At 50.9% G+C, this 25,636-nt stretch overlaps 1 protein-coding gene across 7 annotated transcripts in view; it reads right to left on the bottom strand.

Annotated features, from left to right (window-relative positions):
- ATP11A (ATPase phospholipid transporting 11A) overlaps positions 1-25,636 on the bottom strand; it is a 2,308,865-nt gene that overhangs the window by 787,139 nt on the left and 1,496,090 nt on the right. For all 7 annotated transcript variants that reach the window (XM_069636989.1, XM_069636990.1, XM_069636983.1 and 4 more), the window contains exon 16: positions 18,293-18,366. In XM_069636989.1, coding sequence (XP_069493090.1) covers positions 18,293-18,366 — 74 coding nt within the window. The remainder of the gene's footprint in view (positions 1-18,292; positions 18,367-25,636) is intronic.

Here is a 25,636-nt window from a genome sequence, read left to right as displayed (position 1 = left end):
GCAGTGCACCGCTTCCGGAGATAAAGCCATGACGAGCCTGTCGTCGAGGTATGGATAGATGTGGTGTCCCTGAGTCCTGAGGAGGGCCGCCACTGTATTCATCAGCCTGGAAAAGACTGGGGCCAAAGGGAAGCACCTTGTATTGGAAATGGGAGCCCATGATCCTGAATCGTAGAAAAGAATGATGAGGCTGCCAAATTGGGACGTGCAAGTACGCATCCTTCAGATCCAGGGAGCGCATCCTTCAGATCCAGGGAGCACATCCAGTCTCCATTGCACAATGTCTCCGCTATCAAAGCTGGCGTAAACGTCTTGAATTTATGTAGAGGTAGGGAGAGGTTGAGGGTGGAAAGGTCCAGCACAACTCTCAGGCCCGCCTGGTTCTATTTCTGAATGGCGAAAATCCTGGAGTAAAAGCCCAAGCCTCGCTGGGAGGCTGGCTGGGACTTCCTCCACTGCCTATTTCTCGACAAGCGACCAGATCTCTGCGAAAAGAGTTGTTGTCCCAAAATGTGGGAGTGGAGGAGAAGAGGGAGGAGAGGCTGGGATGTGTAGGCAGTCCGCAAAATTCTGGCGCCAGAAGTGTGCATAGAGAGCAAGCCTGCCCCCCACTGGAGACACGTGGACCCGAAGGGGCGTTTCATGCCTTCTTTCCCTCTGAGGCTGTTGCGGAGGAGGGGAACTGGAAAAAGCCCTTACTCCACCCCCCCAACCCACCTTTTGTTGTTCGTGCAGATGTTGGGTCGGCAAACGGTCAGGCTGCCTGGACTTCTGCTCTTGGAAGCCGCAGAACCGTCAGTATGTATGCCCCTTGTCCGAGCGCTGCTGTGACTGGGTGTATGTTTTGGGCGTGGTCTTTGTAAGAATGGATAAAGACTTGGCCGTTTGAGAGCTGTTTCTCTTTTTGTCCAGCTCCTTGTCCGTGGTGGAGTGGAAGAGGTCACCCCCTTCAAACGGAAGGTCTAATATGTGTTCCTGGACATCCGGGTTGAATTTCGTAGCACGGAGCCAAGCTGTTCTTCTCTTGTCTGTGGCAATGCAGATGGCCCGGCCAGAGGTGTCAATGTGGGCCATGGTGGACTCCATGATGTCTTGTGCCACCATCTTGGCCTCTGCCAGTCCCACCTTGAATCCTGATTGGCTCTGTGCCGGAAGCTCTCAGAGGAAATCGGCAATTTCCTGCCAAAGCCTCTGGTTAACAGCTGCCAGCATGGCATCCGCATTGGCTTGACGAAGATGCAGGGACACGTTGGAATACAGCTTCTTCATGTACGCCTCCAAGATCTTCTCCTCTTTGCCTAGCAGCGCTGCTGAGGAAGAGGCCGGGGACGACTGAGGCTTGGAGTATAGTGATGCCGCAGCGATCACCGAAGAGTGCGGCTGAGGGTGGGCCGATAGCAAGACTGTATCCCCCTCCATCTGCCTGTACTTGGTGTCCAGGCGTCGATTGACTGGCTGGACAGTGCGGCTTGAGCCAGCCCTTCTTGCCCAATGCGACAATGTCCTTCTGCATCGATATCCCCATTCTTGCTGTGGGACATAGCGTGAGGACTTCGGCGAGGACCCCCTCTGATGGTTGCTCCACCTCGGGTTGAGGAAGGCCCAAGTACTCTGCCAGCCCTGCAAGACGTTCGTGCAAGGCCTTGGCTGACGACGGTTAGTCGGGGTCCTCCTCCTCATCTGTGTCCACCTGAGGGTCTGGTTGGTCTGGCACCGGTGGAGGGGGGCTGGGAGCCAAAGGCTGGGGTGTGGAGACCGGAGCCTGCAGCAGAGGCTGGTACGGAACCGCCTGCACAATCGGTTGGGGGGCCGGAGCGGACGGCAGAGGCTGAACAGGGGCCAGAGGCACTTGTACTGGGGCCTGCAGCGCCAGGGCCATTGGCGGGAGCACGTCCCTGATGGCATCCCTGAGGATGACCCCCATCTGAGGAGATTTCATGAGCCTGAGGAACCTTTAAAAAAATCTGTCCTCACAGGCCAAAGGGGTGGTAGGTGATATTGACGGGGTAGCAGGCTGCTGCTGGAGCCATTGCGTGCCCTGCCCATAGGGACGCAGCAGGGACCTGCCCTGTGCAAATGAAGGATAGGCTGTAGGCCACATACCTGGTTGACACCAGTCCCACCTTGACACTCATTCCTCCACCTGCTCCCTTCCTTGGTGCGGTATCGGGTGGGTGTCTAATGTCTGGCACGGCGGCCATCTTGTCGAGCTGCCTTCCACATGCCTGTGTCGTGTTGCTTGGCTCACTGAGCCCAACCCCGTCCAGGACTCTTAAGTGGGCATCATGAGGCTAACCCTGTTCCTCAGGCCGAGGCCTGGTTGGCGTGTCGACCTCAGCGGATCTGCCAGTAGAACTGCATATAGGCACACCCTCGGACATGTTGCCGGTACTAGAGCGTGGCCCCTTAGGGTAACGACCCAGTAAAAGAACCTTCCGGTCCCTCAGCACTGTCACCGGGAGGATCAACTGACCCCTCGGCCTGCCGGCCGGTAGCTGACGTAGCCTCGGTACTCATGCTGGTATGAGGACCTGAGCGGTCCCTCTTGAACAGGCTAGTCCTTGGAAAGGAGTCTCCCTTGCGGGGTGCGCTGGAAAAGAGCGGCCCTACCTTGGGCTTGGATCGATGATAAACCAAGTCCTTTAGTTCCTCTGAAGGCAATCTCTGGAAGAGCTCCCTCCACCTGCCTGGTCTGTTCTTCAGAGACATCGAGGAGAGCCCATTGCACGCGGTACAAGCTTGACAGCCGTGGTCTGGGCAAAGGCAACTTAGGCACAGGGCGTGGGGGTCTTTAGTTGGAAAGAGCCCTTTTCAGGATGAACACCTGCTAAACCCTGTAGAAGTCAACATGCGCCAGGGAGGAGCGTGACGCCTGATGACCGAGTACCTGAATGATAAAAAGACAAAAAAACAGAAGAGACGAAGTATGTGCACGTGGAATTACATGGCCGAAGCCAAACCCAGGAGCACTGGTGAATTTGGCCCGTTCCCGTCGACGCAGAAAAGGGGACTGAGGTGTGGCACCGGAGGGCGGATTCAGGGCAGTGCATGCTCCCAAGGCTGCACCCCAGCGTGCCTCTAAATTTAAAGGGGAAGAAGGTTTTTTGGTATGCAGTGATAAAATCGCAGCAAAAATGGCACCTGTGCAAAAAAATCGTGGCAAAAATGCTGTGGTTTGACCCGTAAAGGTGTACCCCATTATACCATTTAAGGGGAGCAGGGGTTGCAGGGCTGTTCCCTGCTTCTCTTAAATGGTATAATGGGTCCGGGGGTTGCGGGTGTGTGCCCCGCATCCTTTACATGGATTGCGGTGGCAAAACCATGGCCTTTTTTACACAATATTTTTTGTCCACAGCCATTTTTGCTGCAATTTTAATACATGGAACCGTTCTTTTTTTTTGGGTGAAAAAGGTTCTGTCTCACGTCCCCTGGAAGGGACACCCATGCAGTATGGAGGAAAGGGGACGGCCTTAAGAGTAAGGTCTTGGAAAATTGCCACCCTTGAGTGACCATAGTTTATTTCTCTCAGACGTTTTGCTTTATCGAGGATCCTCACCTTGTCCCCATAATAGTGCCGTCCGCGTTCCTCAGGCTCAACCTCCAGCCCGGTGAACTATCTATTGTGGCCCTTTCACCATCCCCAGAGCCTAGCACCAACCTTATTATGTCCTGTACCTCCTTGTGCTCCAAGCCTGTTGGGGTCTCCCCCTCCTCCTCCTCCTCCTCCTCGAGACCGAAAATCTGGGGATTGTTCGTTCTCTCGCGATTTTTAATATCATCCACCTTGAGAGATAGCTCCTCCTCGCGCTGTTCCATTTCCATGAAGCGGGCCTCCATCTGCGTTTCCAAGAGCCCACTAGATGTTTGGTTAGCCTCCACCCCATCCATTCTGTCCTCGAGGGTGGTCACCTTGGCGGATAGATTGGCCAATTTTGCCCACATGTCTGTTCTCAAGCCCCTGATCTCCTCCAGGATGGTCTGTTTATGTCTTTATAGAGCCTAGTTCCGCCGGGGCTGTAAGGGGACCCCCCCAGTCTCCGTCATGGTATCCTCAATGTGAAACTGGAATTTTGCTACGGCCTCCTTCCAGCTTATGGGGTTTTCACTCCCCCTTCTCCTGTGTCCTTGAGGGGTCTAGACTCCAGTTCCCCCAATCGACAGGCACCTACCCCAGTGAAAAGTCTCTCTCTGGGCCCAGTCTCTCCATTGACTCTGACACTGTACCCACAACTGAGCAGCAGTGTGCAGGTAGTATGTCTCGAGTCTCCCCCCTCAAGGGATCCTCCTCCAGCAGTTCACTTGCTTGCAGGTTGAATTTCTATTGCCAGGTTGAGTTTGTATGCTCTCTCAGGTGTGCTGCCAAGGAAGCGCAACCCCCCGACAGCGCAGGACCAGTGAGGAAAGCCCCCACCTCCCTCTTCCTCTGGGGCACCTCTTTCCTTTAACTCTCCCCTGGGAGTGGGGGGGACCCAGTGTGGAAAAGCCCCCTCAATCTCCAGGGCCTGTTGTTCCCCTTCTTGGTGTTGGTGGCAGCAGTCCTTTTGCGGAGCGTACCACACCCCCGTTACCCTATGGGGTGTTACAGAGCACCATGGTCATCTTCTTTCAGGCCCTGGGCCCCCCCCTCTCAGCAGTTTCTGTGGTGAGTTGCCCCCGGTTCATCTCCCTTCTCTGCACTGTGTGGGGGAAGTGTTGATGAGTAAAGGCGATTCCCATTGGTTCCTCTGTGAGCCGGGCAGCCCAGCAGAGCCACACTGCCAGGGCCTCGCAGGGCGCAGACCTCCTCCAAGCCTCCACTACGTGGGTGGGGAGTGCCCGCGTCCGCCACCCCCCTGGATGGTTGGGGTCCCCACTGGCTCCTCACCACCTGCACTGCACCAGACGGCCCCACCGCCGATCCATCACGGTCAACACCCTCCTCATCAGCCAGAGCCACGCGCACCCACGTCACCAGCGGGCCGGCACTCTTTGGGGGAGAAAGCCTCCACTCTCCCCCACCACCACTCCAGGGCACCGTGAGGGCTGACGCCTCCTGACTTTTAGCGCAGCAGGAGGGTCCTCTGCATCCGCAGCCCCAACCGGAGCCGTCCCACTGTCACCAGGATTGGTGATATCCTCGTCAGAGAACGTATAATCCGATTCGCCACCCTCCCCTAACTCCTCACCTTCGTCTCTTCTTCCAGTACCCTTCTTCCCTTTACTTCTTGGTCGCTCCTTTTTTTTATGTAGGTAGGGGCGCCCACGGAAGGAAGCCACTGTGTACCCAAAAAGGGTTTCCGGTGCTTCCTCCCGGGAACGCCGGTAAGGGGAAAAAGCCGAAAGGCACAAAAAACCCCGAAGCGACCTGCGTGACTCTCCTTCGGAATGAGCTGGAATGTGCTGGAATGCAGTCGGTTGAAGCAGATACTCCGTGGTATAGGATGAAGCTCCGAAGGAAGGTAGGCAGTCCTTAAACAGGCCGGGATCTGGTACACGGGGGATCACAGAGGAAGGTATCCGAATCAGAAGAATCAGCAATCCAAGAAAACAGGCCTAGGTCTGGTACACAAAGAGGCTGGCAGGAGGAGAAAAACAGGAAGGGCAGAAGGCAAGACAAGGGGAATAGGAAAAAGGACCCGATAGAATTCGGGTAACCAGCAATGAGTGAGAGCAGGCGAAAAGGCAGACAGCACTAACGGAGGAAACCGGAAGCGTTGCAACGCGTACATAACCCGGAAGGAGCTGTATTTATACTCCGGGCCGCGTAAGCGCGCATACGCACGGGCGGAACTGAAAGTGGGCGTGACAGGCTACCAGCGTGCACGGCCGGATAATGTCCGCGCCGCCAGCGGTTCCACAGGCGCCAAGTACCGCGTGGCATGACACCCGCCCTCCGAGGCCGACCTGGACACAATGAACTGCACTCCGTTCCCCAGGCAGCAGGGAGCTGGAGATCCGTCCATGGCGTGAGGGGCCAAATCTGGAACCCCAGGGTAGCGCCAAGCTTTCTTTTTCAACTCCCTGTGGGGCTGCAGATTCCGACATTCGGAACACAACTTTTTAAATAGGTTAGGGACTGCAACTCACCATAACACCTCACGAAGTCCAAGGCTGGGGACAGAGCTCAGCGTTCTTGCCTGCGCCCATTGGTGGCCTCCCTTACAACTAAGATTAGACAGGAAACTATTTTAGAACCGATGAATCCCTATGGATTTGAGCTTTGGAAGACCAAGCTAGATTCTGTTACATTAAACTAGCGAGCATGAGAACAGTATTGCTGATGGTTGTTTTAAGGTTCTGAAGATGTCAATGATGCAATCAGTTTTTACTACCAAGTCGATGTGTGGGTAAAATTTGATGAGGTCCACAAAGATTACCAAGTTAAGGACGTTTTGGATAGGGTTGGGGGGAGGATATGCAACGGTGTTTTGAGTAATGGTGATTTTTGTGGAGAAGAAAGATGTTAACTTGTTTAAAAGCTCTTCTAAAGGTTAAATGAGATTAGCTAGGATGTAGATTCCTGTAAGGACATGGAGAATGTTGAATTATGTTGTGGTGTTCAGTCTCCATGAGGGAGAGGGGGGTCAGTTTAGTATGTTTTTGGTTTCCTGTATTTGTTTTCTCTCGTGGGCTTGCTTACTCTGTAGGATGCATTTGGTTTGAATGAGCTAATACTGGCGTCATGTGTTTCCATTCAGTTATTGAAGGCTCTTTTTGATTTAAATTAGTGGAGGTGTATACCATTTTTCCATAGGTTTTTGGAAGTGTCAATATCTATGGCGGTGAGTAAAATTATGACATCCAATACCGTGGTAACACTATTTTGGAAGTCACTGAGAACTGAATCAGGAACGGTTGTTGACAGATTTTTAGCTAGGGTCTTATGGAGTTTATAGTGACTAGAGATCTTTTTATTCAGGCAATTGAGTGAGCAACATGCTTGAGGAAGCTAGGTTTGTTAGGCAGTGAGATGTGGCAAGGGTCACCGAGTATTCGTTCCACAGTGTGGCCAACAGAATATGTATAGACTTAAACTAATTGAGTAAACAAATACCACAAAGGCATATTAGAAAAGGCTTGGATTCGGAAAAACATCAAGCTTTAGCCAGAAATTTTAATCTCCAGGGCTTATTAAGTGGGTACAGGCAAGGAATGTGGGGGTTAAAAGATCGGTGAGAAATTGGTCAAATGCTGCATTTGGTGTTGGGTGTCTGTAAACGAGAAGAAAATCACAGGACCAGGATGGTGATAAGTATTGATGGAGGAAGGATTCAGAATTTGGTATAATAGGGTATTTAGCAAGTTTTATGTCCAAGTGGTCCCTAAAAGTGATGTTGCAATCACCACCAGTCCAGTTGATACAGTCTTTGTGGAAAATTATTAGACAGGTTGGTAAGAGATCAATTAGAGCTGATGAATAGGTGTCAGATATCTATGATTCTGGGATGAGCAGCCACACGGTTTCTGTGTCAGCAAAGTAGTCATGGATGAAATAGGTCTGATTTCTGATCTGACCGTAATGAGAAAGCTTTGATTTTTGTATGGGGTCCTTGAGTGCTGCATAAATTATTTGGTGGGTGAGATTGAGATTAAAGAGGAGAAGAGCATGGCGTTACATTGGGTGGAGGAGTTTGACTGGATTTTCACAGAGGGTATGAGTAGTTGGAGGTGTAAATGCTGCTTGCAGTTTCAGAATTTGGAGTTCTTTGGCCATTTAAGCAATGCAATGAATGTCATAGTTTGGCCCTCGGCCAGGTCTGGGAATGGCATGATGAACAGGCTAAGAAATAATCTTGGAGGTGCACTTCGTCTGCCTGTGCTGTACCCTAAATGCACAGCCGCTCAAGTCTGTGTTAGTTGTTGGTGCTGTATTTGGTATATACACGCTGGGGAATTTCAGGGGGAAGAAGAGGGAGGGCTTGGATTATGTCATTCGAGGAGACATGCCTAATTAGTAAGCTCTGTCATATTGTGGTGTAATGCTTGACCCGGAAACCAAGTCGACTATTACTATGTCCATTAGTACAGCAGGTGAAGCAGTGCTTGCTCTGGTGTCAGTGTAGTGAAGTACTCCTGGCTGGGAAAAATTGGGTGGAGCCATATGCTGAAATTCTAATGTGGAATGTGGTGCAGCTGTATGTATGTAAAGCTTACCAACTGAAACTGCAGCAGTCAATGCTTTTTCATCATCAATTGAGGAAAGCGGCACCAGTAGCAATGTAGTGTCGCCTGTCAGTAATAGTGAGAATAGGATTGATATTACAGGCGATAAAACAGAAGCTTGCAGGCTATTCAACCACATGCAATAGATAAACTGATTGTTTACAAGTTCTTTGGATTTTATGACAACTTGCAAGCCTCTTTCAATTGTACTGAGCAGTTACATTATAATCGCTTTCCAATAAGGGATCAGAAAGTTAGCATAGGTCTATTAGCAGTGCTTTCTTTTGAAGATTAAATCAATAATTGCTGACTGCAATGCAGGTGTTTAAACATATTAAGATGGCTGTCACACTGGTTGGCAACGCAGACTATCAAACAAGCTGCAATAAGGGAACTGACTCCCTTCGAGAGATACACATTGTCCAACTTAGGTTCCAAGAAACTGGTGTCGGCTCTGTACAAGTTTCTCAATGTACAGAATGAGGACATTAGGTGGAACTACATGCGGAAATTGGAAACAACGCTGGGTGAACCAATTAGTAAATTACAGAGGGAGGGGAATACCGAAGCTGACACGCTCAGTTCAAATGAGGGAAATGTGGGTAAACATTATGACCCAATGGCATTACACCCCAGAGACTTTAAATGCAATCTATCCGAACACTTCCAGGCTTTGCTGGAGGAGCTGTAATGAGATTGGCAACTGGAAACATATATGGTGGGACTGCAAAGGGATACAGGTGTTCTGGGCGGAAGTAAACACGCAAATGCAGGGGATGTTCCCAAACATAGGCATGCTGGGGGAGAAGGTATGGTTATGCGGAATAAAGGACCCGATTGCTAAGAAATTTACGAAATCACAATTGAGGCGTTTTATGGGGCTAGTGATAGCGGCATGGTCAGCGATTGCCCAGAAATGGAAACAACGGGACCCACCTCTGGTGTTTGGTTGGCTTCAGAAGGTGTGGAATTTAGTGACTATGGAAAGACTAACACATAATACACAGGGCACTAGGGGGGGTCCTTCACGAAAGAATGGGGTGACGTGCTGGAATATCTCCAATCGGACGATATGGAGCAATGGTGCCCGCATAAAATAAGAATTTTGGACATTTTCACAGCTTAAGAAAGACTGGTAAAGGCCCAGGTGACAAATGCCTCCAGCAGTGGGTCTGGGGGGAGGCGAGGGGTAGGAGGGGAGGGGGTTGGAAATTGGTGGATGTGTTAATGTTGATTTGTTTGGCTCAGAAAATAAATTAAAAAAAAAAATCAACAAAAAAAAGATGGCTGTTGACTTTTCTAGGTCATAGTCAAAAGTTGGAGAGAAGCAACATAATACAGCAACCATGGAACACTGCACCCACTCAGACTGTATATTTTATTTTACATTTCCCATGAGTGAATGACGTACTCGACAGGACTTTCCAGAGCGGTAGCAACATTACATTAGTGGTCCGAGGACTCCCTAGAATGTTTTTGTTACATTTGGCAGTACAGGAGGCAGCATGAGCTACAGGGACTCAGTGAAACATAAAATCAGACTCTGTTTTTAGTGATTTACCTTGTGAAAAAAATATGTTACAGCATAGAAGATGCTGCTATAATGAAAATATATCTGAAAGTTGTGTATTACTAAAATTATAACAAAACATTAATGGGTCTTACAAGTGCTGTGATTAATACAAGACAATATGAGTCAGTGGGGATAAATGCATCAGCAAGACTTGATTCCTTACTTGCCACATAATACTGCATGTTTGAACCAATGAGTTGAGAATGCTGAAGCTCAGGAACCATTAGGGCAGACACCTCGTTTCAAGCCCAATGCAATCAGTTCTTTATTACGCTTTTGACAGATCCAAACAAACTGTAGATTACAACAGGCCATTTATTTTCTCTGACTATCTAAAACCAAAGATATTTAGGTTACAATAGATCCATCTAACCCACAACAATTTACTAAAACCTAGATGGTATAAGGAAGGCATGGTATCAAGATAAGACAGACAAGTGATCACAGTTTAAGGGTTTATTAAATGGATGAGATGGAACAAGTTACTTACCTGTAACTGTTGTTCTCCAGCATGGGTCTGGCATGGATTCACATGCTCATGAATATTCCCTGTCATCAGGCTGGGAATCCTCGGTAAAGAAAAAATCAGTATCAGTTTCGTTTCTGATCTTTCTTTCTTAGTAGTAACCAATCACTGATCTCTGGGTCATACTGCCCCCAGCCAATGACTGCCCTCTCCCTAAGCCCCGCTTCTGGCAGCCATCCTCAGATTTGGTAGCACGTAAAGTGGCAGTATGACCAAGTGAAGAGCCGCAGAGGGGTAGGCGGGAGCGTTCGCATGTGAATCCATGCCAGACCCATGCTGGAGAACAACAGTTACAGGTAAGTAACTTGTTCCTTCTCCAGCATGGGGTCTGGCATGGATTCACATGCTCATGAATAAAAGAATACATAGCAGTACACACATGCACAACCACGGGAGGTGGCAACAGGCTCAACATTAAGCAATACAACAACTCAACATTAAGCATCTCTTACCTCCTCACCAGGCTCACCTTAAGCGAACAGGTTGCGCAGCACTGCTTGGCCGACCCTGGACACCTCCCTGGAGTCCCGATCGACGCAGTAGAATCTTGTGAAGGTGTGCGTCGACCACCACATAACAGCCCAGCAGATGTCCAGCAGGGGCACACCAGACAGGAACGCTGTGGTAGCAGCGATCGCTCTGGTCGAATGGACTCTCGGACGGCCGGGCAGCAGTCGGTTTGCCAACCGGTGACAGTGCATGATGCAGCCGGAGAGCCATCTGGAAATGGAAGTCTTCGAGAGAGCCTTCCCTTGATTCACAGTCCCAAAGTTAACAAACAGTTGTGACGTCTTCCGAAAACTCTTCGTGCGGTCCACATAGAACTTCAGCGCTCTAGCTACATCCAGCGAGTGCAAAGTCCTCTCGGCTGGCGTCGAAGGCGACGGGAAGAAAACTGGTAACACCAAGGGCTGGTTGAGGTGGAAGTCCGACGGCACCTTGGGCATGAAGGAGGGGTGCGTCCTCAGCACCATCCTCGTGTCGTGAAAAGTCAAGTATGGAGGCTTACAAGATAGGGCCTGGATCTCTCCCACTCGTCGTGCGGAGGTGATGGCCACAAGGAACGCTGTCTTCCACGACAGGAACTTCAAGGGCGCCGAATGCATAGGCTCGAATGGGGCCCCCATGAGCCTGGTCAGCACCACATTAAGCTCCCACGCCGGGGCGGGAGCCTTCACTGGCAAGAACGATCAGAATAGTCTCTTCATAAATTCCTTCACCAGGCGATGAGACCACAAGGACGCCCGTCCCGTAGTCCTGGTATATCGGGAGATGGCTGCCAGATGTATTTTGATGGAGGCGTGAGCCAGTCCAGCTTTGGCCAGCGACAGTAGGTACGACAGCACTTGAGGGGCCGTAATCCGCAGAGGGTTAATCTTCTGTGCACGGCACCAGACAGAGAACCTCTTCCACTTATGTCTGTAGCACTTGAGGGTGGAGGACGCCCTGGCCTTTGCAAGAACCTCTCTGCAATCAGCCGGGATATCGTACCGTCCAAACTCTAGCGCTGCAGGAGCCAGGCCTGCAAGTTCAGCGACTGCGGATCTCGATGGAGAATGGCGCCTCCTTCTCTGGAGAGAAGATCCGCGTCCGCCGGCAGCTTGACTGGTGGGGACGTTGACAAGTCCAGAAGGTCCGGGAACCAGATCTGCCTCGGCCACGCCGGTGCGACGAGGATCATCCTGCACCTGGACTTCTTGAACTGGTTGATGAGGCGTAGCAGCAACGGCAATGGAGGGAACGCGTATAGAAACAGGCCGTCCCAAGGGAACGAGAAAGCATCGCCGATGCTCCTAGGCTGTGGGAACCTGCTGGCGAACCTCTGGCACTTGGAGTTCGTCGCCGTCGTGAACAGGTCGATCTGGGGTTTGCCCCATCGTTGGAAGAGTCGATCCACTTGATCCTGGCACAGTACCCACTTGTGGCACGAGCGCAGCTCCCTGCTGAGTGAGTCGGCGATGGTGTTTTTTATTCCTGCCAGGGGGAAGGGAACCAGAAACATCCCCTGGGCGACTGCCCAGTGCCACAGATCCTGGGCCTCCTTGGATAGGTCTGGGGATCTGGTGCCTCCTTGCTTCCGTATATAGAACATCGTGGTGGTGTTGTCGGTGAAGATCCTCACCACTTTGCCCTTGAGGGACGGAAGGAATGACTTGAGAGCCCAGAACACTGCTCGGAGCTCCAGAATGTTGATGTGGAGAGACCTCTCCTCTGGGATCCAAAGGCCTCTTGCGTGGCGGTCTCCGGTGTGGGCCCCCCCAACCCTCCAGAGAGGCGTCCATCGTCACAGTCTTCTGAAACGGCAGGATTTGAAATTCCGTGCCTGTTGTGAGGTGAGCATTGATGCCCCACCATGAGGTCGCCCGACGGAACTCCTCGTCGAGAGGGATCCTGTCCTCAAAACAGCCCCTCGCCAGAAGCCAGCGGGCGTTGAGGAACTCCTGTAGCAGACACATCCGAAGTCTGCAAGGGGTACAAGATCGACGCATGAGGACATCATCCCGAGGAGGGACTTGATGGACCTCACCATGGCCACGTCCGTGGCTAGCAGGCGGCCCACCTTGCCCAGGATGGTCTTGGTCCTCTCCTCCGAAGGGGGGGCCAATTGCCCCATTGTATCAAGCTTGGCTCCTAGAAACAGTGCTACCTGCGATGGGGCCAGGTGGGATTTGGGGTAGTTGATGGTGAACCCCAGCTCCGTGAGCAATCCCGACGGTCCTCGCTGTGTGCTCGACAGCGAGTTCCCTTGTCCTTGCCCGGATTAGCCAGTCGTCCAGGTAGGGGTAAACGTGGATCCCCTGCAGGCGCAGCCGCGCCGCCACTGGTGCCAGGCACTTGGTGAAAACCCTGGGTGCCGACTTTAATCCGAACGGTAGGGCTCTGAATTGGTAGTGGCGTCCCTGAACCACGAACCTGAGGAACTTCCTGTGCCTTTTTAGAATAGGGATGTGGAAGTAAGCATCCTCCAGGTCCAAAGACGATAGGAAGTCGCCTTCCTCCAGCTGTCCCAGCACGTGCTGGAGGGTGACCATCCTGAATTTCTGCACCTTGATGTACTTGTTTAAGCGGCGCAGGTCTAGGATGGGGCGCCAACCGCCTGTCTTCTTCCTGACGAGGAAGTACCTTGAGTACACTCCGGAGCCCCTTAGCCTTCTGGGGACGAGCTCGATTGCACCTTTCTTGAGCATCGCCCTTACCTCCAACAGCAGTTGAGGGACGTGGCCACGGCAGGAATGCGAGGGCACTTCTTTTGGAATTCCAGCGAGTGCCCGTTGGCCAGGGTGTCCAACACCCAACGGTCGGTGGAGATGGACTCCCACACGCCGACGAACTTCGTCAGCCGGCCTCCCACCGGGGTGCTTTGGTGGGGGCCGACAATACGGCCGGGTCAGTCTTGCTTGGAGGCGGCCTTGCCGCCTTGGCCTCCTTGGTGACGACGGCGGGATCCCCCCTGCTTGCCGCGACCTCTGTAGGCCTCCTGGGAAGAGGACCGTGCCGCCTGGCGGTAAGTGGAGGAACCACCGCTGGAACCTTTGGAGGCACCCTGTCTGCCTTCGGAGCTCCGAAAGGGCCGTCGCTGTTGAAGCACCCCTAGGGCCCGGGCCGTCTCCGAGTCGGTCTTGATGGCCTGTAGAGACTCGTCCACCGCCTTACCAAAGAGGTTGTTGCCGTCGAACAGCATGTCCAACACTCTGGTCTGGACGTCCTAGCGAAAGTCTGTCGCCTTGAGCCATCCTCATCGTCGGAGGCAAACTCCGTTGCCCAGTTGGCGAAAACCGGTATCTGCAATGTCCGTTGCCACCGTAATGGCGTGATCCGACGCCACCTCGCCTTCCTGCAGAATTTCTAGGGCCTCCGCCCTCTTGTCGTCAGGTAGGAAGTCTAGCAGGGGAGCTATCTTGAACCAGAGCTCCCTGTCGTAGCGGGCCACGATCGCTAAGGCATTGGTCGCCTTAATCATCGTCGCCGCCGAGATGACTCGTCGTCCCATGGAGTTCAACTTCTTGCCCTCGCTGTCTGGCAGGGAAGTGGAAGTTGAAGCCGCCGCACCCGCTGCCTTCTTCTTAGCCGCTGCCGAGACGACAGAGTCCGGCGTGGGCTGGGCCCTGAGGCACAAGGGGGCGGCATCAGGGACTCGGTACTTCTTCTCGTACCGGTCCCTCTTGGAGGTGCCGTGGAAGGGTTCTTGAGGACCGCGAGCCCCTCATTCCAGCCATCGTCGAGCAAAGGCACCGCGAGGACCGTCTTCCTCTTGGCCTCTCGTCGTTGGTATAGAAACCCTTCCATTTTTTGTTCTTCAGGGCAGAGCTGGAAGAGCTCGGATGCCCTGGTTATCATGGCGTGGAAAGAGCCAATTTCGTTGACTGGGGCAGCCCGTGGGGGGGGGTTAAGGGGGGGTGATGACGGGATGTCCGCTGTGTCATCGCTGCCATAATCGCCCGTCCCCATCGCTGTGTCCATCGCCGTATCCTCTCTAGGGTCTGGCAAGGACGAGGGGTCCACAGGTCTCCCAGGCACGAAGGGCTGAGCGGGGTGGACTCTCCTCCGCTTGTTCGGAGGGCTTCCCAACGGGCCCGGTTCTGGATTCTCTGTCGGGGTCCGTGGTAATCTCGTCCTTATCTCGGTACATAAGGATTGGATTGCCAACAAAATGGCCGCCGAGCTATCCTGTGGCTCGGGTAATGGCTGCGACGGACGGGATGGCCGTTCCACTGGGCCCTCTACGTCGCCATCAACGCTATCCTCGATCACGTCAGCAGGGGCCGCCCCCTGGGATCTCACCCTCTCGAACTTCTCGTTGAGGCCTATGAACCTCTCCTTGAGGCCTATGCTCTCGTTGAGGCCTATGGACCTCTCATTGAGGCCTTTCTCGGCTTCTACCAGCTCCTCCTCAGAGGCTGATTCCGAGTCTGTAATGGCCAACGCCGCCCCCCCCTCTTTTTCCGCCAGGGGCTTCACGGGGGTCTTAACGATGGGCTGGAAAGAGGATTCCCTCTGCGGTGGCAGGGATACTCTGGGCCCAGAGGTCGTTTCCACTGGCATAGTCTCATCCGGCTTCGCCAGGGTCGCAGTGACCACTTCGGCAGAGGCCTTTGCCGGATGGATCAAAGCCCTCACCACCTTAGGTGCGTCCTGGGCCTTCGCCTTGGGAGGAGGGTCAGCACCTCGCTCCCCCTTCGAGATCGACCGGGTCCGCTCCAGCGGCTTACCCAGGTTCTCGGACTTCCTCTTCCCCAAACCAGAGCGCTGGCTCGTGGTCGGACGTGCCAGGGAAGTAGCGCCCTGCCTGGCAGCCGAAGAGCCAGACCTTTCGGCGCTCCCGGTGCCCGCAGACTTGCGGTGCTTGGCCTTCTGTTGGGCCCCCGTCGCTGGGGCGCCCTGACAGGACTTAGAAGCCCGCTCAGACTTTTTCTTCGCCTTCTCACCTGCTGTGCCCTTCTCCAGCCAGGCGGCGAGGCGGGAACGACGATCTTGTTTGGTCCGTTCCGAAAGGTATTTGCAGAACGCACAGTCCTTCTCCACGTGCGTCTTGTCCTCATGAAGACAGTAGAGATAACGCGAGTGCTTGTCCTCCTTGAAAACGTTCTGCAATCCGCATCCAGGGCAGCACCTGAACAGCTTGGATCCGGGCGTCGAGCTTCCCTTGTCCTGGGCCATGTCCGTTGAGGTAGGCCGCAGATCTTCTGGAATCCTCCAAGAAGTGTAAACTCGACGAAAACTTCACCCTTGAGGGGCGTATAAGAATTCCGAAACGGCTACCCGTTGTCAGAAGTAGAAACGGTGGAGCTTGAGGCTCGAATAAACCGAAAAAATGAGAAAATCTCCTGAAAAAGCATGAAAACGCAGTAAAAAACTCGAGAGCTAAACACGAGGACTCCCAACACTTGAGCGTGCGGTAAAAATCTGAGGATGGCTGCCAGAGGCAGGGCTTAGGGAGAGGGCAGTCATTGGCTGGGGGCAGTATGACCCAGAGATCAGTGATTGGTTACTACTAAGAAAGACAGATCAGAAACAAAACTGATATTGATTTTTTCTTTACCGAGGATTCCCAGCCTGACGACGGGGAATATTCATGAGCATGTGAATCCATGCCAGACCCCATGGCCGAGAAAAACACCTAATCTAAACCTAAATCTAAGATGGGAGGAAGCTACAACCATCAACAAATAATAACACTGTCCTAGTGGAGTCTAGTCAAATGAAAAGGGCATATACTAAAAAAAAAAACTTTTGCCAATCCTTACTGCTATGCTACAAAATAATGTAGGCTAATGTTCACAAGAAAAGAAAGAAATGTTCTCAAAATAATAAGTCAGGATGGTATAGCTGGGGTCTCCCTTCACCACGTTTTTATCACAGGACAAGGTGGGATTCTGGAGCACAGCACATTTCGGGCTTCGCCAGCACAATCTAACAGTTCCTTTCAACAATATCGGGACCTTCTGTGGCCAAGTCTCTTTTGCTCAAAGTCAAGGGCCGATGGACCATAAACGACAAACAAAAGTTCCTTCAGTAATCTTAAAGTCGGGTGATTTCTCTTCAACCTGGGACCCTCTCAACTGGGGTCCGATCCATCTTGCAACGTTGGCCTCCTTCAGTCAGGTTCACTACGGCCTTTGATTAAAAACTTTACATTCAGGATGCTCAATGTTATTCACTGTGACATCCCTCAGCCGGGTTCACACTTGTCACAATTGGCACACTTGTCGTCACAATGTTCACAATCTCATCAGAAAGCGGGGATTCCCTTCCCCTAGCTTTCTCTTGGCATCCCTCCATCCGGTTCACATAGCCACAGTCTCAAGACAGTCTCTTTAGACCCCTTAGGTTCTTCCCTCTACCTCCGTCCAGGTCTCAGCCCACAGTCAGGCTTTCCTTAAAGCCCCCAGCCAGGCTACACACAATTCTATAAACACAATTCACTTTGCTTTTCTCCAAGTGTCAAACACTTTCGAGTGTTCAAGGGGTTTTGCTTAACCCTTGTATGACCACCTTGACACCTCATGCCGGCCTCCCGCAAGGCCTCTTGGTTCTTGTAGTTTCAACACAACAAAAAGGTTCCAGTCAAACTCCTTCGAATGAGCGCCCACGCAGCGCCAGACCACTCTGCCTCTGGACCTTCACTGGGGTTTCTTTAAAGTTCAAACACACAAGTTCTTCATTCCAACAATGTTGCTGCCTGCAACTTTGGGCCCAGCACAGTTCGGTTTCCTACCAGTTCTCTCCGACTGACCGGCTGTGCTGAAATGCCTTGGAAGTCAAGGACGGCACCACAGCGGCAATCACTTTTCACTGCTTTGGCTAGCAGCGCGGGAGGGCCCTGTGCACCATCGACACCCGTCACACCACACGCCACCTGGACTTCCTGGGCTTAGGATTCACCTTTCAGAGATTTCACTGGGCTGAGTTGAAAAGGGCAAGGGCAATTACCTTCTCGTCGTCCTTTCAGGTCTCGCTGCCTTTCTCCTCTGCCTGACCCTTGTGTTGGGACATGTCAGGTAAACGGCTCTGGTGTTAGTCCATTGTTTGTCATGGTGCAAGAGTATTCGTGTAGGAAAAGGGGGGGTGGAGTTTCTAAGTATTCTACGGAGTAGGATGGGGAAAATGTATAAGGAAGAGGGTACCGCGTCTCACCCTTCGGTGTCCCACTTCTACCCCCCAAAGACCCCTCATCCAGGTGATCCTCCCTCACTGGTCCACCCCCAGGAACTGGATCCAATACTGGATCCAATAGGGATGGCCATGTCCTGGCCACCTGAACGACAGATCTCTGGGACCAGCGAGTGAGACACCTTCCGGTTTCTCACAATGGGTAGTAAGCCTAAGCAATACAATACAGTTAAGACCCATTATAATACATGTCTACTAGTCAATCTCATACGAACATGAACATAAGGGCAGCTTTTACAAACCAACAGACTTTAAGTGAACTGTGCAACCCATTCAGACCGATTGTACCCTGCCACAAAATTACCATTATCAGAGTAATCCACTCAAACGAATGAAGACAGAGTACACAAATACGATTTAAGAAGGAATGTGATGACTACCTGAGGCAGATCTCACAATTACACTCATTCTCCTCCTTACGGAATCAAAACTCAATACCTCCAATTGTTCAAACCTGAAATAAATGAGAAAATAAGTAGATTTAGACCTTGTGCAATCATATTTTTAAATACTACTTATTTCTGTATCTAACTATTCAATGTTATGCATTCGGCAATATGAAACCATGTTTCCCAAATGTGTTGATTGATGTATGAAAGAAGCAACTGGATTTCACATTATAAAGCAGGTTTATTTTTTACCAGAGAAGTGTAAGGGGCTTCAGATTCCCTATCAGATTGTAAAGGCTGTAGCGTACAGAATTTTACAATTACCGGAACTGTGAACCAGTTTTGCCACAGAGACATTAGTAATAGTGAGATAGAGGATGAGTAACGAAACCTGAATTGACCATATATAGAGTCAGAACAGAAGAATGCTTAAAACCTCAACTACCCTGTGCATATCTTATTTACATTCAAAACTATTCAGAAAAAACGTTCATAGAAATATTTTTGTTCATGTTGCTTCTTTAGAATAATCCTCATTCAATGTAAATTGTACTTCATACATTGTCGTGATTGTCATCATTGCATAGCAAATTGCCAATTAAACATGCAATGATTAATGCAATATATGAAGTAAGGATTTCTCCAATTAAACAAAATAAACAAACTTAGGTCTATGAAAGGTTTCTCTGAATTGCTGATTTTACAAGTAAACGATTTGCATGAGGGAGTTGAAGAGTAAATCCTCCTTCTGGTCAAAATAAATATAGAGGTGCTCTAACGACAGTAACCACCAGTAATTTCCTCCACCTGTAGTGCAACCAAATTCATCACCTGAAAAGACAAGGCCTAGATGGTTTTCTGTCATTGTAGTTTATACTTTGCTTGCATATTGAGTCAATAGTGGCAATAAAAAGTGTTCAGTCACTCAAACATCAACTTAAGAAATATTCTAAAGTAGAAGTTGCCTTCAATCAGCAGCCCATCACTTGTGCCAGGCCCATGAGTCCAAAACGGCATTTATTCAGAAACCAGAAAAAACTGACCGGTTAGCATTCCAGTCAATGTACTTCACATATTTCTTCGGGGGTGAAATGTGATTCAGTTCTCAGTGTGAACTAGATCAGTGCTCCAACTCAAAGTTGGCAAATTGGAGAACCTCTTTTCTGTCATTATCAAACATATTTGTTGCATTTTGTTGCATGTGTGTATCGCCCAAGCCGGGGATATCACAGCGCTAGCACCAGAAAAGGTGAGAAGGGAAATACATAACTACAGGGAGTAAAAAGTAAAGTAAAATGTTAGGTTTCTTCAGTCATATTTGTTGAACAGACATGTTTTATGGAGTTTCCTGAAAATGTATGCATGAAAGTAGTAGCACAGGCTACAGAAACAGACTCCCCACTGAACAAGAACATTAGTGTTTCCAAATAATGTGATGGCTTTCTAGAACTCTATTAGTTTATCTCTCCAGTCATTACGCTTATCAATGCAACTTTGGGCAGGGCTTACCTTCAGTTTATCCCCTAAAACCACTGACAATCGTGTGGGTATTATTTGGAAAAGAAACAGTGGTACGAAAAACATGGAAGTAGTTATCTTAAATTCAAAATAATACTTTACATCTTCACATATAAACAATGTTCATACAAATGTGATACTTTCTTTCACAACCAAATTTACTTGCAGAAATGTGAACTTCCAAAAGTCGACGCGATTTTACTAAAACCAACAAAAAGAAAATCAAAAAAAGAAAATGAAAATTATAACATCATCCCCAAGTGCCCAAAGAAATGTAATTCACCATAAGTGCCCATGAACAGTCTTTCAATGACTATAGTCATGTGAAAGATTCCACCAATGGAGAGAGAACAAAAAGGGGAACTTAGTGAGAAAGAGGCAGTTTAAGTTAAGAGTCATAAACAGGCCAGCTCGACGCGTATACTGCCAAGAGGAGTATATGTTAACACTTCACTATGTCAGAGACAGATGCAGTAAGGAGTGGAAAGGACACAGACCATAGATGCTGTGGAGCTGCATATCGTGCTCAAGACTTCCAGAGTTAGAAGTACGGACTGAAGAACAACCAATGTCGCTAGTCAAAGACGTGTAGATAGCTCTTGAGCAAGGAGTGTATACACAAACAAAGAAGAAGGGATGGTGAGGAGATCTAGGGAAGGTTACTGTGGCAAAGAGCGTGCACACAGGAATGATACCATACAAAAACAAAGCCGTCAAGCTGGCTCGGAAACAATGAGTGGACCCGCTCCCTGCACCAAGATATAACACCTGAAAGGAGGGCAAGTGATAAGATCAGCAGAAAGGAATTGACTAAGAACAAAGGGGATTTACAGTAGCTGGTAGATTGAATGGACTTCTGGTAACTTAAGTTGCAGTTGCCAGATTCATCAACAAATGGAAGAGAGGCCATTCGATACTGGAAGTTGCAATACAAGAGACCAGATTCCCTGAAAAAGAGTGAAAGAACTACTTCTTTCTAGAAATTAAAGTGTTAAGTTCCCAGTCATGTCCATCTGAGCTTCAAAGAACTGTGGCCTTAAGCAGACGAAATTCAACAATTTTATTTTTTGTTTTTTAAAATGTAATTTGTTGGGGCATGGCTTGGAGCCGACACAATGCAGTCGCTCCTCTAAAGCCGCCCGTGGACTGCCCGGTGCTATAGCTAAAATTATGCGGTTCCTGTAGCCTACACGATCCATCGACGCCAGCTATGTGGATCAGAACCGATGGGGCACTAGCAGCTCAAAGATGAAAGCCGGGAGAGGGAGCACTATGTCCGTACTCGTCGCTTGAATCCCGGTTCCCCCCCCTCTGCCGCTCGGAGAATCCAAGATGGCGGGCGCACGTATGATGGCGTGCGCTGTCAGGAGCTGGAGGCGATCCTCCCCGTAGCGCTCGAGCCAGAGGGGACGGACGAGCATCCGGATATCCAGACAAGTGGGGACTGTTCCCATCGGCCGGTGAGGGCAGCCCAGTTCCCCCCTGGAACCGGCGAGGATTCCCGCATGCACTGGCCTCGTTTGTGCACCCTTTCCCTCTTCCTGCTGGGGCGCCCCGGCACATGCCGCTTTACAGCTTCACATCCAGCGGACGGAGACAGCCTACCTTCCGGCCTATGGACATATGCAACGACCCGTGAACCGACTTGATTTCCTGGAACAGAGATGGGAGACCCTCCCCTCAACGGTTGGCAGTGGGAGCCCTCAGCAGAAGCCCCTTGAGAGACTTAAGGTAGGCCTAGCCCGCATGCTCTTCTGCCCAAGCCCTTCCTGGGGCGCCCCGGCCCACGACCCTGCTGCCCGTGGATAAGGCGTACATCCCGCACGGGCAGCGCTTCTTAGCCGCTGGAGGCCCGCTAGCAGCTCCCTTAGCAACTCTTCTTCACTGCTACAGTGCTCCTGGCGGCCATTGCCCCGCCGCTGACAATCAGCGCGATGGCCAAGCAACAAAAGACCACCAAGTCTTCGGACATAGCAACTCTGCTGACCGCTTCCGACAAAGCTAGAAAACAAGATTCCGGCCCTTCCGTCTCACAGGAATCCCTAGATAACAAGGGACCTTTGGCGACCAAAGAAGATATACGTGAATTCATGGCAGATATCAAATCAGAATTCCACTCTTGTAGAGCAGAACTCACAACTAAACTGGAAAGCACAGATAAAAAAGTCTCGGAGGTTGAACAAAGAGTGGGAGTTGTTGAGGATCATATCCAAGATCATGCCTCCGCACTAACGGAAGTCCAGCGCTCAATCGGACTATTGCAGGACAAGTACGACATTTGGGAATACAAGCAAGAGGACCTCGAAAATAGGGCCCGGCGCAACAACCTCCGTATTCGGGGGGTTCCCACTTCGATCCCAGACAAGGGGTTAGCTGAATATGTGGGCCTCTTTTTCCAATCTCTCCTCCCTGATATCGAAGATTCACAGCTTCTCCTAGATCGCACCCACAGGCTGAATCCCCGGCGTGGAGTGGAATCGGATGGCCCCCCCCGACGTCATCACTAGGGTGCACTTCTTTACCACAAAGGAAGCCATCTCGGCAATGAGCCACTCCAAAGACGAAATTACTTTCCAAGGGACCTCCCTCCAGATCTTTCAGGACCTTTCTCCGCTTACTCTTCAAAAGAGGCGAGCCCTTCGCCCCCTAACCACCCTTCTTCAGGCTCAAAGAATCCGCTACAGATGGCTCTTTCCCACAGCTTTGCATTTTTCCTACAAGGGCTCACTCAGGAAAATTAGCCACCTGGAAGATGCTACCGACATCCTGCGCCCAGATGCTTCCAAACCCACGTCTTTCCTGCCCTCCGAAGCAACGGCTAACTCAAACCTGGTGGCCTCCCCTAGTCTCACACAAGATTCTTGGTCGAAGGTTCCCAGATTCCGGAAGAGGAAATAGCCAGAGGCGACCCCATGATGGAGCTTCCACTTCGATTTTGGCTCGAAGTCCGACACCATGATCCGATCAGCACCCTCAGGATCACAGATAAGCTTCATCCTTGAAGCAGCGGGCATTATTCCACGGTCCATGCCCGGTTCCAAGGCACAGTCCATCTATGAGTCCTTGGAACAAACAACTAAGATTTCCTGTAAGGTTAGCCATGTTGGCTACACACTGTTCTATGGCCCGGTTGGCCAAGGGAGGCATTAGACACGCAAAAGGTCAGCCGCCCTCAGTTAAAACTCGGCCCTCCCGTTGGCGGCCCGAGAAAAAACCCCACAGGCAGGTTGGGGAATGGCCACGCACTCCACGACATGATGGCTGATCCCTCTACATCTCCCCGGAACTGGCCCCAGAACATCGAACTCTGAGGTTCGTCCCCCTGAATGTCAAGGGACTAAATTCACCCGCCAAACGCAAGTCCATCCTACAGAAGCTTCAGAATGACAGTGCAGCAGTGGCTATGCTACAAGAAACCCATTTGCTGCCTGCAGACCATAGCCGCCTACGCTCCCGAAACTTTCCGAAGCAACTTTTTCGCATCTGGAAACTCCAAGAAGGGTGGCACAGCTATCCTATTTGGGAGGGGACTGAACCCTCAAATTGTAGACTCTATAAGCTCCCCGGAGGGGCGGTATATGGCGGTGAAATGCCTACTACTGGGACAACTCTATTCTATAATTTCCGTATACGCACCCAACTCAGGCCAGGCGCTGTTCTATAAATCCCTGAGTACAACTCTCTCTCCGTTTCTGGAAGGTCAGATTGTGATTGGAGGGGACTTCAACGGGGTCCCGAACCCCACGAAAGACAAGTCACACCCACCCAGTGCCGGAGACCTCACCATAGCCCTGGCTCTCTTACAACTATTTAGAACCTTGGGGGTGGTGGATTCTTGGAGTACTCCACCCATCCGAAAGAGACTTTTCTTTTTATTCTTATGTCCACAGAACCTTCTCCAGGATAGATCTTCTAGTGTCTCCACAAACCTTCACGTTCACCAACAACGTGACAATTGGCTCCAGAATCTTGTCTGATCACGCTCCGGTGACCCTGGAAATCTGAGTGCAGGAACCAGCTAAACCCCAACAGCGCAGATGGACTCTATATGATCAGATTCTCAATGAGATGCCACTCAGAGATGTGATTGCAACCACGATCACCAACTTCTTTAAGGAGAACCCCAGTGAGGACACCTCTACCGCCAACACTTGGGACACAATGAAGGCAGTAGTGCGAGGTGAACTGATTGCGCAAGGAGTGGCCTACCATAGACACAAACGTCAAACTCGCCAAGGCCTTGAAGAGCACCTCAGGAATGCAGAAAAGACTCATAAGGACAAGGGCTGGACCCCTAAAACTCAGTGGGCCATCCGGATAGCACAAAGAAAGATCGAGGCCCACTATGCCGAACACACTGCCCACCAAATGGCAAAAGCAAAACAGTTTTATAATGCTAAAAACAACAAAGCAAATAAGCTACTAGTGGCCAAACTTGCCAAGGCGAAGAGGAACAATACAATTGTGGGCCTGCGGGACCAACGAGGCAAGGTTCATTACGCTGACCATGACAAACTGCAGCTCGCTGCGACCCACCTGACTCAGGTGATGACCGCGCCAGTACGGGACATGGAGGAACAGAAGGAATACCTACGAGGTGCAGCGCTTCCCCGGCTAAAAAGAACAGCCCGTGACTCCCTGAAGGTGCCGATTACTGACGAAGAAGTGGACGAGGCAATAAAAGCTCTTAAATCCCGAGCCCCTGGCCCTGACGGGTATACAACCAGGTTTTACAAAATCTTCAAATCCCAACTATTAGCACCTTTGGTACAGTTGTTTAACTCGTTCAGGACCACAGGCACTGTAACCCCGTCCATGCAGGAATCAATTACGGTCTTATTACCTAAGGCGATCCGAAAAACCCTGCATCATATAGACCCATTGCCCTGCTCAACATAGATGCTAATATTTACTCTAAAATCCTGGCATCACGTCTGTCTCAGTTTCTGCCGGAGATAATCAGTGCGGATCAGAGTGGCTTCCTCAGACACCGCTCCACGGCCGACAACATTCGAAGAGCCTTGGATCTGGTGGAACTTGCCTCCCGGGATTCCCGGGAACTGATGCTTCTGGCCCTGGACGCGACCAAGGCGTTCGACAAGGTGGATTGGACTTTCATGAGGCTCACCCTTGAGGCGTTTGGATTTGACCCGGAGTTCTGCACTATGACGCTGGCAAACTACAAAGCTCCCAAAACCCTTCTCAGAGTTAATGGCACCCTCTCCTCCCCTATCAACTTAACTTGCAGAACCCGGCAGGGATGCCCCCTGTCGCCACTACTTTTCACTCTAATTATGGAACCATTTGCCCAGCGGATCAGGTTGAACCCTGCAGTCGAAGGCTTTCAATCAGGCCCGGCACACCACAAGCTGGCCCTCTATGCAGACAATGGCCTCTTGACTATCACGAAACCCCGCTCCTCCCTCCCTCAAGCCTTGGCTAAGATAACAAGCTATGGCAGGGCCACAGGCTTCACAGTCAACTATCGGAATTCAGTCGCCATCGGAGTAGGTGTGGCCCGAGAAGATCGAGAGGCTCTAGTCCCGCTGTGCCCAATACAATGGACGACCAAAGGAATTAGCTACTTGGGTGTTCAGATCCCAAGCCAACCCAAGCGAGACCTATCGGGCTAATTTTCCCCCATTATTTACAACCTTGGAGGCAGATTTGAGACGCTGGGCGGCCCAAGAGATATCGCTGATGGGCCGTATTACAGCCTGTAAAATGAACTTACTACCGAGATTCCTGTATGCGTGCTCCACGCTCCCGGTGCCGGTCCCGGTGCCAGCCCTTCAGCGCCTACAGAAGAAAATGCTG

This window comes from Ambystoma mexicanum, chromosome 7p (assembly GCF_040938575.1).
Source record: "Ambystoma mexicanum isolate Mex_15411 chromosome 7p, UKY_AmexF1_1, whole genome shotgun sequence".
Classification (NCBI taxonomy): domain Eukaryota; kingdom Metazoa; phylum Chordata; class Amphibia; order Caudata; family Ambystomatidae; genus Ambystoma; species Ambystoma mexicanum.
This window is presented reverse-complemented; position numbering and strand designations above follow the sequence as displayed.